Raw genomic sequence first — 19636 nt, forward strand, 5'->3', positions numbered from 1 at the left:
TCAATCACATCACAACACTATATGAGTTGTATTCTCTTATTGAATTAACTTTTGGTGTTCAAGTTGGTGTGTAAACACTTATATTTCGCCTTAAAACTCTAATATATATGAAGGAGGGACTGATTCTTAACTTAATCAATAAGAAATATACTAAATTTGAGGTTACTTAACTTTGAAGAACTATTCAAAACAGCCACAAGATGAAGAACTACGATCTAGCAAGCATCACGAGATTTCTAGCATTGGATTCATATTTTTATCTTTGGTCTTCACTCTAGAGTCATGGAGACTACTTTGAGAGTGATTTGAGAGAGTATAAGGTCCGATTGGGTCGAAAAATAAAACAAATGAGCCTTGCCCCGATTTTTAAAGGTGGGAGAATCATCCACCGCCTATGTGGGTCCCATAGGGGGCTGCCTGTGTAGTCTCGCAAAAATGCGAATATCTCTCTATTCTGATCTCGTATTGATGAACAATTTAATGCACTGGAAACTAGACTCATAGACCTTCAATTTAATAGGTTGATCACCCCATAATTCTTATTATATTTATAGAAAAGCTCTGCTATATTTGACCTAATTTTTATCACATTTATGAATGTAACTTGTGATGACCTTTGCCAACTTTTGTTCCACAACTCGCTTGACTTCAAAACATAACACACGACCATCATATGACTAAAATAACTCATAACAAAATCACCTTATCATGTTAAACACCCTAGTCTCACCCCCAAAGTACATGTTATAACATTCCCAACTTGTCGACTTTCGACGAAACTTATTTTCTTCAATTCATTTAGCTTCTAAGCCTTCCAATCCTCTTGGTACTTGTTATTCATAGTTTTAAATATTTGTAACCCCCAAGGTAACATGATTAGCTTATTTTTATATTTTTTTCAAGGATGATCTCATTTCTGAGCTTACATCGATTGACTTATGACATACTCTTACGTACGAAAACATGGATTGCAACAAAGAAGTAATTCGATCTATTGTTAGAACAAATTTCATCCTATCAAATTAAGCATAATGTCTTAACCATAATAACATTTGACATGTTGTTATTGAGATCTTTCCTACATATCTAAAATATTTTCCAATTAAGAAAAAAGTTAAACATAGTTTATATTTTTAATAAACTTAGGCAACACGTACATTGATATAATAAAGCTAATACAAATTGTAATAAGCATCCTAAAGTCTTGACTAGCATGAGTCATTAATTGGACAAAACCCTTATTCATATCTGACGTTTATATCAAATCAATACCGATTTTATGAAATTACCGAGCAAGTATTTTCTTGCCAATATGCATGATCATTTTATAAGGCGTTCGTAAAAAGCATATATCCACCTGCTTTACTTATTAAAAAACTCTGAAGAATGAGGAGATTGGATCGCTTTAACTATTGTGCTAAAGATATTGGCATCTTGCTGATTTTGATTCTTAAATATGTCTATTTCACGTACTTAAAAATTGGTAAAAATACAACAGTGTATCTACTTGGATTCGCCATTATGTCCTTAGCTTAGATACTCTCCTTGAATTTTAAGGGCATTTTTCTTGTCAATTTGATGTTCTACAAACTGATTTAAAAAAAAAAGGATTTATTGCATCTTCCAGGGAAATTGCCTCTTAATATTTTTAATAGCCTTCCGTTTTCTTTTGCTTTTTACGGCCCTTAATCTTAAGATTAGAAAAAAGAAAGGGACCCTACTAATTTATCAATGATTATTGCCACGTGGATTATAATTAAACCGAAAGGAAATTTTCTTTATGCCCTATTAATTTAGCTTATACAACTAATTTTTCAGATTCCGACAGAAAAGGGACCAAAATATACTATTTAATTCGCTGTGATTTAATTACTTCATGCACCTCTTTTCTTTTTTAATTATTTTCTCTTGCCAAGACAGTTCTATATTCGTTAACTATATATTATACAATTTAAAACTAATTACAGGGAGTAATTGACGCCATTTTGTGGTAGGAAATATGAAGCAAATCTTATTAGACATTTTATTGGTAATAAAACAATAAAAATGGATGTTTGTGTAGACTCTAATAAAATCACAAGGCAAGCACATGTACAAATTCAAACTTCAGGGGAGGTTTGTGTAATTGTTCCAGAACGGAAAAAAGAGAAATAAAACGAAATTATTTGTTATTTTACTTGTCTGTCACTTTCAAAGTACTACTGTACTAAGGTGCTCTACATTGTCCGTATCAAAGAAAGACTACTCTTCACAGAGCTATAAATCTAATACCAACCAAGAAAATAAAAATAAATATAATACCAACCAAAAGAGAAAATGAAAAAAATAATTGACCGTTGGATCATAATCCCACGTACACGGCAGACGTTGATTGCTTCGTGCGTGAGCCATACCTCCAAAAAGCATAAAGGAAACCATACAAAATTAAAGAAAGAGCACACAATGGAATCCCAACTTTAATTATTTCATAATTAAAAAAATTATCTCCGTACTTTATAACATTAATTATCATTCATTGTTAAATTCTTACATTATATTACTACCATTTATGTTGTTTTTTTAATGAAAATCCTGTGAAACAATGTTTGGCCAAATATTTGAGAAGTCTTGAAATTGTGTTGTTTGATAGTCTTTGCAACAAAACAAAAATTTTAAGTTTTTTCAAAATACCTACAATTTTTCTTTCAAGTTTTCAAAAACTCAAAAATGTTTCTTGCAAAATCTGTCAAACAAACACAAGCAAATATGAAAATATTTTTGGCCAAACTCTTTTCGCCTTGTCCCAAATGCATTAGTTTTTTTGAAAATGATCGAGTAATTAAGGGTGTGTTGGGTATGAAGGAAAATATTCCATGTAGAATATTTTCCTAGAAAAAGTATCAATGGAAAATGAGTGGTGTTATCACTTATTTTTTCTTGTTTGGTTGGTGAGTGAAAGCTTTTTTCCGTAAAATATTTTTTAGTGTTTGGTTAAAGAGTAGAAAATATTTTAGAAAAATAATTTTTTATGCTACTCACTTCATCCCCTCCCCAAGTCCCTATATTTCATGTGCTCTCCCTCCACTCCACCCCCCCCCCCTAAATACCCAACATTTTCATGACTATTTTTTCAAGAAATTAATTATTCTTAAAAAAATTCACACAAACCCAAAGGAACTAATGTGTTGCTTTATTATTTTATGCAAAAACAACGTTGAACTTGTGGTCCATAATTTAAAAAAACACTCTTTTTTTGGTTGAAAAAGAAAGTACTATTTGTACAACATGAAAATAAAGTACTCATTTTGTTGAAATGAAAGAAAATGCTTTTTCTATATCATGAAAAGAAAATATTCATTTTATTGAAATGAAAGAAAACTTTTTTTACATCATGAAAAGAAAATACTCTTTTTGTTGAAATAAAAGAAAATACTTTTTACTACATTATTTTGTTGAAATGAAAGAAAATATATTTTCTACATCACGAAAAGAAAGTATTTTTTTTGTTAAAATATATAAAATATTTTTTATATCGTGAAAAGAAAATACTTATTTGTTGAAATAAAAAAAAGTACTCTATCTATAATATGAAAAGAAAGTACTATTAATAATATTTCTATTTATGTGAGGATGGGGTGGGGTGGGGTGTGGGGATGGGGAATGAGGGGAATGTTGGAAAAGAGTTTTGGAAAATATTTTCTCGGGAAAATATTTTCCTCCAATTGGAGGAAAATGAGTTTACGAGAAAAATATTTTCCAAAACATTTAAGCCAACCAAACATGGAAAAATATTTTTCTTCTACCAAACACACCCTAAATTTCTAAGTTCGAATTCTTACTGCAACACTCGATCTAGTGACCTTTGTCATCGGCAACAATTGAAATACTCTTTCTTTTTTATAGCTTCAATAGTTCACTGCAAATTTTTGGACATAATTTAGCAAAGGTTAATAAAAAAAAAAAAAGATGGACAAGAGGGGTTGCTCAGATGGTAAGCAACCTCCACGGGAGTTCCGAGGGTCTATTGGAAACAGTCTCTCTACCTCATGGTAGGGGTAAGGTCTGCGTAAATACTACTCTTTCCAGACCCCACTAATGAGATTATAGTGGGTTGTTGTTGTTGTTGTTTTAATAAAAAAGATGCTATGCATAGTAGACGTAAATTGATTTAAAAAGAGTTGTAGATGCAAATTGGTTTCATAATAAAATAGTCAAAAATACACTATTTTATTTTAAAAAATATAGTAACTACTAGTATCATTTATTATTAAATTCTTTAACTCGTAACACCTCTTTTTCCACTCCACTATCTCTCTCTCTCTCTCTCTCTCTCTCCTATACTTGGCTTTTTTCACTCCTCTCTCTCAACTGTCATCTCCATTCTTACGCGATCTCTTCTAAAATCACTTTCTCCGATTCGAATTCTCGACGCTCTTTTATATCTTCATTTCTCTCTCTATCTCTGCCTCTCAGTTAAATCTCGGAGCGGGGACAGAGGTAGCGAGATTTTTCTAGGGTTTCGTTTGAGATAATATCTGAGTTGGATTCAGAAGGCCAAATCTGAAAGCGAGCTGTTTCGTGCTCGATGTGTGACAGCTCAGTACTTTACAGGTGAGATTTTCGTGATCTTTGTTTTCAATTTTATTAACAAATTTCTGACTATTAAACTTGTTAAAATCTGTACTTTTTTTTACTAGTTTAAGTGCATTGTTAGTGTTTTAGATCTGCCTGGAAAATCTGTCTATTTCGAGTTTTTGGGATCATGCTGATTACTGTAACTCAACACTGAGAGATCAGTAGTTGATTTATTTCTAAGAGGAACAAGCACTAGTTGCATATTGAAACATTGATTAACTGTGAATAAGTGATAAAAGATATATGTAAAATGCAAGTGTTATGCATCTATTAGTTTGATGCAAACACCGGGAGATGGCAAGAAGTGAATAGAACAATATTTTTCTGTTGTGATTCTAAAAAGAATTTGGGTACTGGAGACTTCGTCGTACTTCCTCTCACCAGTTTTGCTTGGCGTGAGTGAGTCAAGGGTTCTCTAATATCCGGAGACCCATCAATCTTTGAAATTGTATAAGGATAAAAGGGAGTTATTCCTTCGAATTGGATCATGTGTACTATTTCATGTTCAGGCCATATTGTGTTTAATCGGTTTGCTAGGAAGTTTCTCGTAGTGGAAAATGATTAATTACCTGTCGAAGGATCAACTAAATAAAGAAATGGGGTAGGAATTTCTGTTTTATTATGCATATGATTTATAAGTGAAAGTTAAATTGTTGATACAAAACTATCTGTTTACGCCTACCAATAGTAAGGTGAAACAAGGTTTGATAATGTCACCTTAGTTATGCTTGTCTAAAGTCTTAACCACTTGGCCTCTAATTGATTGTCCACGTTCTTTTTGATGAACTGACATAACTATTGGTTACCATGGTTGTATTATGAAGCTGACTGCTTTAGTTGGCTAATTCTATCACCTATAAGTATGTCCTTGGTCCTGTTTAACTTTATGCCTGTTTGTTGGAATATCATTTATGTAATATTTATCTTCACAAATCTTGATTTGCAAATATATGGCGGGATTGACATATGGATTGTAGCAACAGCTTGAGATTCTATTATTCTTAACTAGATCGTGCCAGTCTTTTTCTGCTTGCAGGTTTATTGTCTTATACAAGGCTGGATATTTGAAAATAATGTTGTAGTAATTTGTTTGATTTTGCTATTTTATAGCAAAAGGAAATATGCCTTCATGGTGGAAGTCATCATCAAAAGAAGCTAAGAAGAAAGCAACAAAAGAAAGTTTTATTGACACATTGCATCGCAAGTTTAAGAGTCCAGCTGAAATTAAATCTCCCAGTAAATCAGGAGGTTCTCGAAGACATAGCAGTGATACTGCTTCTGAGAAGGGTTCTCTGTCCCAAGCACAATCAAGAGCATCATCACCTTCCAAACATGTAGCAAGATGTCAAAGCTTTGCTGAAAGGCCTCTGGCCCAACCACTACCACTTCCTGGTCTGCGCCCAGCAAATGTAGGTCGGTCAGACTCTGGAATCAGTGCATCCGCAAAGTCCAGAGTGGAGAAGGGCTCAAGGCCATCCTTGTTTCTGCCTCTCCCAAAACCTGCATGCATCAGGCACAGACTGGACCCTGCAGATACAGATGGAGAGCTTGTCTTTGCATCTGTTTCAAGCGAGTGCTCTATTGAGAGTGATGATCCTACTGATTCACGTCAACGTAGTCCACTTGCATCTGATTATGAAACTGGGAGCAGAACTGCTATTGGTAGTCCTTCCAGGTTAGCAAATGTAGAAGGTCATTCAGAGGAAAATTTGGTCATTATCGATTCCTTTCTTTCAAAAGTCATCTCTTTTACCTTTGGCTGGCCTTAATTGCTTTGGCTAGTGTTTTTTCTTGTTAAAAACTTTGATGCTTTCTTTTGATATGTAATTGTAGTACCCTGATTGACACAATTCTTTTTCTTGTTGGTTTTGAAGTTTGATTGTTAGGGATCAATCTGCGGCTGGACAAATTAGCTTGAAAGAAACAACAGGACCCGTTAGTCTTTTGCCAAGTAAAAATGTTTCCTCTGTATCTCCTAAAAGAAGACCTTTAAGTAGTCATGTGACCAATATACAGGTCCCTCCTCATGGAGCTTTTTGCAGTGCTCCTGATAGTTCTATGTCAAGTCCTTCTAGAAGTCCTATGAGAACTGCTGGAAGTGAGCAAGTTACTAGTTCTACTCTATGGGCAGGAAGGGCTTATCCAGATCTTCCTTCACTTGGATCTGGCCATTGTTCAAGCCCAGGGTCTGGTCAGAATTCTGGGCATAATTCAATGGGAGGAGATATGTCAGGACAACTGTTTTGGCAGCCTTGTAGAGGAAGTCCAGAGTACTCACCAATTCCTAGTCCTAGGATGACAAGTCCAGGACCTAGCTCGAGAATTCACAGTGGCGCCGTCACACCAATTCATCCTAGGGCTGTAGGTGGAGCCTCTGAATTGCAGTCTAGTTGGCCTGATGATGGAAAACCGCAAAGTCACCCTTTGCCTCTTCCTCCTTTGATAATCTCCAACTCTTCGCCCTTTTCACATTCCAAACATGACTAATTCTATTGAGATCTACTCCAAATATACCAGAACCTTGCTAGCCCTGGCTCTCGTTGGAAAAAGGGAAAATTGCTGGGTAGAGGCACATTTGGACATGTTTATGTTGGTTTTAACAGGTACATTCACTGACCATGGCCTTCTGAAGTAAATACAAATCCAACATGTTGACATGTCCAATTATACTATTGATCGTCTGAAGATTTTGTTTAATACCTGGCCTTGTCTATTCTGCAGTGATAGTGGTGAAATGTGTGCAATGAAGGAGGTTACATTATTTTCAGATGATGCAAAGTCAAAAGAAAGTGCAAAGCAGTTGGCTCAAGTAAGTTTATCCAATAGGGAGCAGTCTATTGAAGGTTTAATGTTTGTGGACTGCTTAGAGTTGTTGATTCCCGAGTCATAATATATTTATATGTTCATGTTTGAGTATGCTCTTATATTCAAGTACTTTGCAGGAGATTGCATTGTTAAGCCGGTTGAGGCATCCAAACATTGTTCAGTACTACGGGACAGAAACGGTGAGCTTCGGACACAGTTTGCAGCCTTATCAATTGAGAGCTTGATATGTTAATTACTGTTAAAGAATTTGGTTCATAATCCTATCACTCCAAAGCTTAGTCGCGAGATTTAAGTCTGGAGAAACTATAAACCTGATCATATGAGAGCCATATACTTTTCCGTCCTGTGAATCAATAAAACAAGTGCTAAGTTTCAGAGTAGTGAATAAACCGAAAGGAAAGAAGAGACTTTCTCGAGCTCCGAAATTTTATCATCTTTTTGAGCTGACATTTTTTTCTGAATTGTTTACCTCTATCAGGTTGGCGATAAACTGTATATCTACTTGGAATATGTATCCGGCGGGTCCATTTATAAGCTTTTACAAGAATATGGTGCATTTGGAGAAACAGCGATCCGTAGTTATACTCAACAAATCTTATCAGGGCTTGCATATTTACATGCTAAAAACACAGTGCATAGGTAATTATGTTCTTTGGTTGGATCATTTTCGTAAAATATCATTCTTTTAGCAGTCTTTACCTTTGTACCCTGATTGCCTAACTCTGCATTTTCACAGAGATATTAAAGGAGCAAATATTCTTGTTGATCCAAACGGGCGCATAAAGTTAGCAGACTTTGGAATGGCAAAACATGTAAGTTTACCCATAGACTTCTAAGGAGTTATATGTTAGATGATCGCAATTTGCTGTATGATATAATCAATTAGAGACATCATATGGCTTTTTTTTATTCAAATCTGCTCTTCAATCTCTAAATTATTGCTGTTGGAATAGACAACATTTTTTCTAATCATCTAGCTTTGTTTCTTGTTTCTGGAGTGATAAATACAGTAACTTAATCCATTAAGTCATGCGCTGGTGTTATTGTCAATACTGTACCATCAGGAACACTTTTACCCTCTGTAGGTGTGCTCTTCAGGCTGAGCCTCATGTCTTTAATTTTTCAATCGCAAATTTACAGATTACAGGACAATCATGTCCATTATCATTCAAGGGAAGCCCTTACTGGATGGCCCCCGAGGTGAGGATTTGATTTGGGCAGTACTTAAAATTTTTGCATGTGCCTTGGTTGCTTATAGTTTGACTTCAAAGTGCCTGTTTGCTAATGTTTCAGGTTATAAAGAATTCTAGTGGGTGCAACCTTGCTGTTGATATATGGAGCCTTGGATGCACCGTCTTAGAAATGGCTACATCCAAGCCTCCTTTTAGCCAGTACGAAGGGGTGAGTAATTTGGCCTAGAGAACATTAGTTGAGCATTTCGTCTTTTTTTTCTTCTGGAATTTGTCTGGGGATTGAGTTTTGCTGTAATTTAATTTGAGATTGCAAGTTGTACAACACAATTTATTCCCTTAACCTCTAATATGTGGTGTTTGATGGGCCCAAAGGTTGCTGCTATGTTTAAGATTGGGAATAGTAAAGAACTCCCAGCTATACCAGAACATCTCTCAGATGAAGGAAAAGATTTTGTGAGGAAGTGCTTGCAGCGTGAGCCCCGTCATCGTCCTACTGCTGCTCAACTATTAGAGCATCCTTTTGTGAAAAATGCTGCAACTCTGGAGAAGCCAAATGTTTCTCCTGCATCTTCTGATCCTCCATATGCAGGAATAAATGGCGTAAAATCTCAGGTACACTTCTGTTTATTTTAGTCTTCTTTTCTTCCCATCAATAAGACTTTGGAAGTCCTTTCTCTTTCTTTTCAGCTAAGTTGCTCGGACAGGGGTGCGGGTGTCCGATACATGTGCGGATCTTTGAAATGTAAATTCTAAGATTCGGGGATGCGGATCCTAGTACGGAAACGAGTGTGGGGATCCGGCTAAAATAATTCAAAAAAAAAAAAAATCTAAATTATGAGAAATTTTGTGGGATACTTATGTATAGCTTGTAAAATGTGGATTTCTTTTTTATTCTCGAGTTGTAGATAAGTAAATGATTGATTTCCTAGATGAGATATGCTATTTTTTAAAAATTTACCCTAGTTTTGGTTCTGATTTTGGGAATCAAATGTATCTCGTCTCGAATATTTCCGTCCGTCGTGGTCAAAGTACCCAAAATTATTTGACCAGATCCGGTATGGATCCCATACTCACACCAATACTAGTGTCGTGTCAACACGGGTGCGGCATCTAAACTGCCATGTCGGAGCAACTTAGCTTTTCAGAAACAGGAAAGTTGTGATGATGGTACCGGTAAAAGTACACTGGCACATTTATTCTTCTATCAGTAAAATGATCATTAATATGATGTATTCTGAATCAGCAATTAGTTTTGGCAAAATTAACTGATTGGGTACATGTATCCAATATTCAGGCGGGCTTTCTTTATTTTAAATCTGTTGACCGCGTATATTGTTAAGGTTCATTCCTGGTTAAGATTAGTTCAAGCGTCTATATTTGGAGTTCATACAGTAATCAATCTCATATGCCGATAATAATTCAGTTATATGAACTTGTCACATAGGACTCAGAGAATGGCTAGTTCTTAGAAAAAAGATCGTTTCATTCTGGAAAAGTAGATGTGATTTAACTGGTATGTAAATATGGTCAAGGTTTATATTGTTGGATGTGTGCTAAATAATCTGTGTAGTAGAGTTTGTAGCTTTTCTCTACAGTGGCTAGGGGAGGAAACGGGTTCTTACAATATATTTTCCTTGGGTATCACCAATTAGTTTCTGTTATCTTTTCTGGAACCATGAACTTTTTTTTTCCTTTCCTTTTTCCTTCAGATAGGAATCTTTTAGCAATCGAAGTACTTAAAATTAAAAAGAGAAAGATAATGGATTTACTAGACAAGTTAAAAGAGGAACAGTGAGAAACTTTCTACTTGCTGACCAGTTGTATTGCATTCTGTCGTGTGGCTAAAAGCTGCTTCTTTTGACGAGATTAACAAGCTAGGTTCATTTGGATGACCAAACTTAAAAATTTTAGTCCTGTCATTCCCCATCCTTGCTTCTCTTCCCCTGTATTCAAACAAAAGCAGTGAGCTACCTCTGATGTCTGTGCATGTGCCTTCTTAAGCATAAATGTGTTTTATGTTAGAATGCCATCTCTTTTGTCATTGCTTTCCTTGAAGGTAATCGAGATTGGTGAGCCTAGTTCTTGTTAGCTTCTTGGTTCATAACAGAGTAAGATGCTTCACTCTTAGAAAAAAGAGACAGAAAATAGAAGTGAACCTCTACTTTGAAAAAAAAAATTGACTTGCTTTTAGCTTCTTGATTCATTTGAGAGTAAGTTGCTCACCCTTGAAAGAAGAGAGACAGAAAGAAAATAGAAGTGAAACTTTTATGCTTAAAGGAAATGAAATTGACTTGTGTCGGTATCCATAAGGAGATCTAGATGGAGGATGCTCATGGTGCAGCATATCCGAAAAAAAGGGAGTGCAAAAGATTGATAACTGCATATTAAATTCATGATGTCTGAATGCACAAAAAAGTAATTCCAAGTGAAACTTACAGTAGATCGAAAACATTATACATCTTCATCTTGGACTTATGTGGCATGGTTTAAACTTACGGGTGTGTTCTTTATGAATCTTAGGGCATTGGACAGGCAAGGAACTCACCTACGTCAGAATCAGAAAGACTTGCAATCCATTCATCCAGAGTTTCAAAATCTAATTTTCACTGCAGGTTCTTTTCTCTTGATTATTTCAAATTTCTTTAGTTCTTTGATTTTTAATTGAGTCTCTTTCTGAAGAAAGCAATTGCCATTCAAGTTATAATTCTGAATATAATAGAGAAAAAGAATGGAGGCAGTACTTATCTTTGTGATTACTGATATTCCTCTTTGATCTCCAGTGATATCAACATTACAAGGAACATATCATGCCCTGTCTCGCCGATTGGTAGCCCTCTTTTACATCCAAGGTCACCTCAACACCTAAATGGGAGGATGTCTCCTTCACCCATATCAAGTCCTATCACCATGTCTGGCTCATCAACACCTCTCTCTGGAGGGACTGGTGCTATCCCATTTCATCACCTTAATCAGTCAGTTTACTTACAGGAGGCAGCACCACTTCCACAGAGTCCTTATATGAATGGGCCTTCGTACTGGGATCCTGATGTTTTACGAGGGACACCATCAGGATCTCATGCTTTCCGGGAATTGGCATCCTCTCAAAATGATGCTCTTGGAAAGCAGTTCGGGAGGCCTACGACAGGAGAGCTTTTCGATGGGCAGTCGGTGCTGGCCAATCGAGTGTCTCAGCAACTCCTAAGGGATCATGTGAAACTGGTTCCTTCACTAGATCTAAACCCATGCCCTCCTTTGGAAGGTCGCACAGGTGAAGCATGATGTTGTATTTGTCAGATACAACATTCGAGGTTGAAAAAATTAAAAGATACAACATTCACGGGAAACTTTCCAGTTTCATTGTTTACTGGGTTTTCTTGTAAATCTGTTTATCTTTGTAACTTTGAAGGAAGCTGATTTGTGCAATAAGGATCCCGTGGAAGGGTGGGGGTTGGGGACTTGGGAAATAAAATAGCTTATTGAGCAGAACTTCATCCATTGTCGATGTCGTTCAGCTGATCAATATTACCTCTGCCCGGCCTCGAGTCTAGTGTTTCAAAGATGAAGCTTACTTCCCAGTGAATCTTTTGGCCTTCTTCACCATAGCATCTCTGGTCACTACAGCTGTTTGTAAAATGTTGAGTGCCTAAGATCGAATTTTATAACCAACCCTGAGCCATGAAAGGAGTCATTTGTTCGTGGAAGCTAGCTTCAAGTGATTCAATGTATAGCTGATCCTTCAACAAGACATTTGTGGTACCAAACATGTATATTTATGCTGTCCCATAGAAGAGAGTACAAAAGAAGCAAGCTTGCAAATTAAATAGGTTTAGGGCCCTTTATCTCCTCCGCTTTCACCCTTTTGGGGATGGAGGTTGAGGTTGTTGTACAGTGAACAATGAACTGAAAATATTGCAGATACTGTTGATTAAACAATCTGAGATGACAGCACATTTCTTTTCTATATTTTGCTTCTTCGACTGCAGCTGGTGTCTCACTGAGCCAAACTTCAAGTATGTTTTGATTTAAAAGACTTTTAATGCGTGCTCCAATTGTTTATGAGTGTTGGGAACCGTATCAGTTGGTTGGGACTAAATTAAATCCCAATACAAGATAGCGAAGTCAAATGACATGGTTATACCATAAAATGAGGCAGTTACCCGGTGGAACTGTAACTGCAATGAAGCTTATAATGCTGATAAGAAGCTTGACCTAGAGCTCCTCTTGAAAAAAAATCGGATATTTGTTTGGCGTGGTAGCCTATGAGTCTCCTCTTCACTCTAGTAGCAAGGTTTAAAAGAGTATACTTTATGTTAGTCAACTAAACTCATGGTAAAATCCCACAACTTTTTTGCCAATTCAGTATCTTTAGCTTGTGGGCTTGTCTCAGCTATGTTGCAGTCCGAATAATATTTGCCACTTACACCTTTAACATCCGGGTGCAAAGCCACATAGCATGTTGTTGCAGCCCCCTGAGACCAATTTTCACAGGGCAACATCAGCAAATATAGAATTATATCAAGAATCTTATGGTGACAACATTATTTGCCTATGAAACAGTTAAAAGGTGCATGAATGGAACAGCCAAAACTAAAGAAAATATTTTGTCTCCAGATCTCTCTTTTGGCTCCTGAAACTTCATTTGTGAAAGCTATTCATACATGTCAAAGCTACTTCTATAAGATTGTGGATTTGAAGCTATAACAGTAGAAATGGAGAAAAGAAACCACTTTGAACACAAATGATGACAAACCTCATTTTCTTCTTTTAAGTACTACTTGATAATAGTCAGAAGAAAGGGTTGTTCAAGGAAAAATAATAGCAGACTCTTTGTATCATACTCCATTTGGAATATAACCCAATGAATCGTGATTTGGAAGTTAAAATTCAAGTTCTAACAAACAAGGTAATTTAGACGTCTCATTTCTCTGCAGTCCATTTTTCTTCTTCTTGCAGTTTAATACAAAAGAATTTAATAAAACTTCCACTACTCCCATAATTACCTGCTGAACATTTTTCATCACATGCTTACCAAGGATATTAACAATGCCTGCATCACATCGAAAAGGGAAAATGGCTTAAAAATTCACAACCATTGTTTAAAAAAGAGTAAAACGTGAATAAGAACCATGTAGAAAGGGTGCTAGTCACAAGACCAAAGAACATATCCATTAGTCCAAGTTTTCAAAGATTAATGAACATACCAACCTGCAGTATATTTAATTCATTTCTACTATTGGTTACTCAGAGTACAGAACCCGAAATACAACATGGCAGAAAGATCTGAGAGAGAATCTTTAGGTAATTTCAAAATGCCCTCAAAGAGAAATAGATGAAAGATAAATAAGCTCGCAGCCATATAAAGCTTATAATTTAGACCAAAGGCAGTGACCTGATCATATTGTTCCAGAAAATGTAAGTAACAGGTTCACAAACTTTAGTAAAGAACAAGACATAAGCAACACATGTAAGAAACGAGCAGATCCACTATGGACAGTTTACAAGGGCTCCAAAAACGGATTTGGCTTATTAGATGCTTACCTAGCTAATATCAACACCACCAAATTTAACTTAAATCCTCGCCTATGAAGTCATGAAGCAACAGAGATAGACAGAATACATGACTCAAAAGTCAAAGAGATTACCACTGATAATGCTGTGCTGACGGAAAAGGTCAGTGGCAATGGCTCCTGGGTGAAGAGAATTCGCTGTAATCTCCACGCCCCCTTCCTTTTCATGGAAATGACCACATTATTGTTCTTAAAGGAAATGGCCACATTATTATTCTTAAAATGGATAAAAAGCTTATCTTCTACTGTTAGGCTGTTACTCTTGACAAGCAGAGTACCAAAAGGTTCTTTAAGCCTAACAATGCTAGTTAAAGAGAGAATTCAATCTAACTACTTCAAAGTCTACTGGTTAGGTTAGCACGCCTAATCAGAAAAGAAGAAAGGATACTTATGCCAATATCTATTCAGGGACTATGGGCTTTAATATATTTTTAAGATAAAAATTGTAACTCAAAAGTGTTGCAATGCAATATCACAGGGACTGCAATGGATGATGTTTTCGTGAGAACATTTTTAGCAAATGCTGAAATTTAAAGGTGTGCTTTAAGTACTTGTTTAGCAGAAAGCGCAAAGCCAAAAGCCTCCTACCATTTGGTATGCCACTTCGTCGAGGAGATTTTACTCATCATGGTAAATCCATCCGAAAATTACTAGGTCTAGTGTCAGTCTCAGATTTATTATCTTTATATGACATGCCTTTACAATGATCTAGTGGAATATTTTTACCAAATGTATTAGAAAAGAGCAATCATCAAACACATTAAACTGTTTAGTAGATCAGTTGTGTACCTTCAGACGTCTAGCAAGTTCATTAGCATGCAGCACATTGGCAAGCTTTGATTGACCATAGGCAGACAGGCCATTATACCTGAGGATCATTCATCCGCATAAGACAAAGCCCTGGTCTCAACTTTTCTGGACATAAGCATAGTTCATCTATTTTTGAAAACAACAAAATATGTACTTCCTATGACTGCAAATAATTGATCAACTCCTTTGGCTAAAACATTTTTGTCCTCCATCACCAAGAACTTTTATCCAAAAATTTTAAATTTGTGTAGGGAACAAATATTTTGCAGTAGTCAATGGAAATGGCATCCTTATAATGTTTCTTCATTTGATGTGGTCAGTGATAACACACACAACAAGGAAATCAGGGCCTGTTTCTAACAGATGCTCAGTCCCTATAAGAGAAAGATTGGGAGAAACGGCAAAAACAAATTTCTATCACTTTAGTTCTTTGCAGATACTCTAATCCAACTAATCCAACTTATCAAATTTTTGGGGAGAAAATTAAAGACTCAATAATTAAAGAATTAGCACATGACAGATATGTCAGACTATAGCATGTTCACCCTAATTGATCATTGATTTTGTCAAGCCGAATCCCTTCATGGTACGAAAATTTGTGGCGTCGTGAGGAGACATTAACAATCCTCCCTTCTTTTCTGCTCTGACTAGCCGTTCTTTTCATGGTCTTCAGCAATAAATTTGTCAAAAGAAAGTGGCCTGCAAATAAATATACCCGTGAAATCACCCTCAAGAGTGATGAAATTTGACCTTAGTATCACCAAAAATATAATGTAAATACAAGATGTCATAATGTTATGCAGAAATCTACGAATACAGAACCATGCCAAGCGAAGGAGTATGGCATTAAAACAATTAGCATCCAACACTACAAATGCCCACTAGGGTGCCTGCTTTAAATGATAATTAAACTAGAAAAGATGTCATAAAGTTATGCAAAAATCTAAGAACACACAACTTCGCAAACTAAGGACATGAGCACGGCAAGGGAGTAATAATGTAAACATAAACCGAGTGAATTTTGGCTGTAAAGACCAGGTGATCATCCAAACTTAAGCAAACCAAGAATTGGCCATCACAGACAGTCTAACAAGCAGGACGTAGATTATTAGACGATAGAAACTTAGCCAAAACACTTGACCTCATCACTCCAGTGTTAAGGCCCAAAGACTGGAGATTCATGTTACCCTATATTAACCATATTGCCACCATAGAAAATACCCAGTCTTTTTCTCATTTTCCTTGACTAGTTCATTTCAGTATTAAGTAGGAAATGTGTTGCATCTTACCAACATGGTTTGTTGCAAATTGCAGCTCAATCTTATCCTTGGAAAGTGTGAATGGGGTTGCCATGATACCTGCATTGTTACTTTGCCACAGATTACAATGATCTAGTTATTTCCGTGCTCAAAAGTCTGTCTATAAGCAAGTTAAAGCACAAGTACTCATGAATATGAATGCAAGTTTTGTTCACCCTAATGGTGGTGGGAGGAGGGTTTAACAAGATAATATCATCTGAATATTATTTACCAGCACAATGAACTTCGCTATATCAGCAACCAAATACGGATGGCCTTGGATTCAATCTGTCACCCTTTTTAGTTGTATAAAGTTAAAAGGAATATGCAGCCATAATTACTTGAACTATGGTGCTTTCTTGAGCGAAGAAATAATAATCAGGGGTTGTTTTGATAGGATTGAGAATTGATCTCTGAAATTAGCATGAATGATTACGTTAAGCTTCTAATTTTCAAGAATTGACCCATTAATTTTGTGAATTTCCTAGTAACTTCACATTACTTGGTAATATAAATTGCTAACCTTTAGAAATTGCATGTTGATTTTGTATTGTCTGAGTCGATTGATTGGAAAATGAAACGGTGATCTCCGTTTATATTGAAACATTGAAACATAAAACTTATCTTATGTACTGCAGAGAAGAAAACCCCCTGAGATTAAACAAATAAGTCCAATATGTCACATTCAAATATGGAATATTACAGTTCATTGGAGATGCTTCTTTTGATGAAGATTGACTCACCTATTCAATTTAGTGATAAAGTCTAGTGATTTTGACTTAAAAAACTTGTATATAATACAATTTGGAACTTAATGTATTAAGTAATCTCATTTTTACATTTTTTAATCATTCAAGACATTCAATTTCAACCTTTAGATTAGGTTACCAAAGCATGCTGTGTTTGGAAACTAACACATAACAATGGTTAGCTTCCCTTTATGTTCTTTTAACTTCTTATTTTCTCTTGTTTCTATCGTTACATACATACATACATACTTATATGCCCGGGCCACCACACATTTAATGAGACTTAGGGTAGAAATTCGCATAAGACCCACAGCAGATATACATACTTTCTAATATGGTGCTTTAACTTTCTCAACATCAGTAGTTAACATACTTCCATCTTTACGAATTACTACGTCCTCCTAGTTGAAACTAATGAAGCGGTCATAAGTATGTTAGTTCGCCTAACACAGTTTACTAAATTCAAATCAAAAAAAGAAAGCATAAATAGGAATACTTGAAATTGCTCTGCTATGAATTTACGTCGGAGAGTATAGAAAGTAACTAAAACAAGAGAAAGTCTACACTTATCCATTTCCGTCTTACATAAGCAGGTTTAGAGGAAGGCCGAAGGAATTGTAAGTTGATGCAAAATTCCTCACTGATGCAAGTGAACTAAGATCCAACTCCATGGCATCGATTTTAGCTTGTGGAACATCTCTAATTATTGCCTCTTTAACTTGTTTTCCAGCAGAGATATTCCTGACCCCCATAATTACATGCACACCTCGCAATGCAAGAACACGTGCAGTTTCAGCACCAATTCCACTTGATGCTCCTGTTAACCTCAACAGAAATATAAGCATGTACTTTGATAGCAAGTATCCACAAAGATAAAGAGAGCATTTAGTGACAGATTATTACCACTTTTCAGATACTACAACCACAACAACTATTGCATCTCAACTCCAGACTAGTTCGAGTCAGCTTAAGAATCCTCTCTGCTACCGGATGGACAGTTTTTGTGTTGTTGCTATCCGATAGAAATGAACCAAACTCAATTGTCTCCTGATAATTTTGCCAATGAGTTTATATTCTACTGGAGCTTTGACGCAAGACGATGGCATTTCTGCAGGCCCATTTCAGTGTCCGTGTTTCAAAACGAATTTAAATGAATGTCTATTCAAACTTCAAAAAAGCTACTACCTGCAAATAAATGGTATGACACCAAGCCTGTAGATTTGAGGACAAACAAACAATCTATTAATCCTGCAGATTTTATGCACCCTAAGTTAGTTTCAATAACTTAATTTCTGACTCAACAACAGAATTAGAAACCAGAAGTGAACTATGCAAAATCTATTTAAACACTAAACCAAGAAACTTCTGTTGGCAGGTAGAATTTTCCTAGAAATACTATGCTCACAACTCAGTTTGGAAAAATTGAAAGAAAGAGTTAGTTACCAGTAACAATGGCAGTAAGAGCAGAGCCATCAATTCCTTGAGTTACTTCCTCAGCTGTTGAATTTGCAGAGAACCCAGAAGCACCCTTTTTGCTTAGAAACCACATAGTATATGCTTCTTCTTCTTCTTCTTCTTCTTCTTCTTTCTCAAAGCTATACAACACTCAGCAAACTGTAAAAACAGAATTTTAAGCTATCCTCTTTTCTCTAGCCAGCTTTTGGGCAGGTGCGGCTTACTGGGCGCCTACTGGCCTAATTAATGAGATAAATGTGACCTATTTATAATTTTTAGACTACCAAGTAATTTAATGATTAAATTTATTATAACACTAGGGAGTTACACACAATTAATTTTTTATAAAATAAAATGATTATAAATATTTTTGTATATCAACAACAACAACAAACCCAGTAAGAATCTCACAAGTGGGGTCTGAAAGGACAGGATATATGCAACCTAACTTTGTGAAGGTAGAGATGTTATTTTCGATAAATACTCGGTACAATAAGAATATTACAATTAATTGGATATTGTAGAGATCACTTGACACATCCATTTTGCATAAATTCGAAATGTGATGTACAAAAAGAATATGAAAATAGAAATGCGTGGACGGCCCTGGAGGCTCAATTGTTTAAGATGGACATTTTGAGATTAATTTTTTATGAGATTTGAACATTGTTGTTTACCCCCAAAATCGGATAACAATTGAATTTATACGCGATTTTAAGGATATGTGATCTAATTCGATACAAAGTGAGGAATCAGATTTAATATGGAAGAATAAGTAGAAAAATAAATGCAAATCATGCAGTTTGAACGACTTAAGCCTCGCACGGTTAACTTCCATCGAACCTATATGTGATATTATTGAAGCCAGAATAATATGAACAAAGATGGAAAAAATAATATCTTCTTGTCTTAAGTATGTTACAATGTGTGCCATGGATTACTCCATTCCCTTTATATATACGGGGAGATGAAACCTTTAAGACATTATATTATAAGAAATTATGTAGACCGTTGGTTCCCTTTTTGACTTAATCCCGTAATTTTTGCCATAATGATTGATTAATGGCGAGAATCACGGATACTTGTCGTGTGAGTTGGTAAATCTTTTCTTCGAGGTCGTTAGA

At 35.7% G+C, this 19636-nt stretch overlaps 1 protein-coding gene and 1 pseudogene across 1 annotated transcript; one reads left to right on the forward strand and one right to left on the reverse strand.

Annotated features, from left to right (window-relative positions):
- The first annotated feature begins 4262 nt into the window (after positions 1-4262).
- On the forward strand, positions 4263-12594 carry LOC142180319 (mitogen-activated protein kinase kinase kinase YODA-like; annotated as a pseudogene).
- Positions 12595-12646: 52 nt separating this feature from the next.
- On the reverse strand, positions 12647-18747 carry LOC107820935 (short-chain dehydrogenase TIC 32, chloroplastic-like). The gene is made up of 8 exons (XM_075251962.1): positions 18501-18747; positions 17643-17874; positions 16300-16379; positions 15556-15709; positions 14990-15068; positions 14276-14360; positions 13634-13680; positions 12647-13102 (listed from the first exon to the last, which is right to left on the reverse strand). Exons 1-8 carry the CDS (start codon positions 18604-18606, stop codon positions 12944-12946), a joined length of 942 nt encoding a protein of 313 aa, XP_075108063.1. The 5' UTR covers positions 18607-18747; the 3' UTR covers positions 12647-12943.
- Between the last annotated feature and the right edge of the window lie 889 nt (positions 18748-19636).

Source organism: Nicotiana tabacum, chromosome 4 (genome assembly GCF_000715075.1).
Source record: "Nicotiana tabacum cultivar K326 chromosome 4, ASM71507v2, whole genome shotgun sequence".
Classification (NCBI taxonomy): Eukaryota; Viridiplantae; Streptophyta; class Magnoliopsida; order Solanales; family Solanaceae; genus Nicotiana; species Nicotiana tabacum.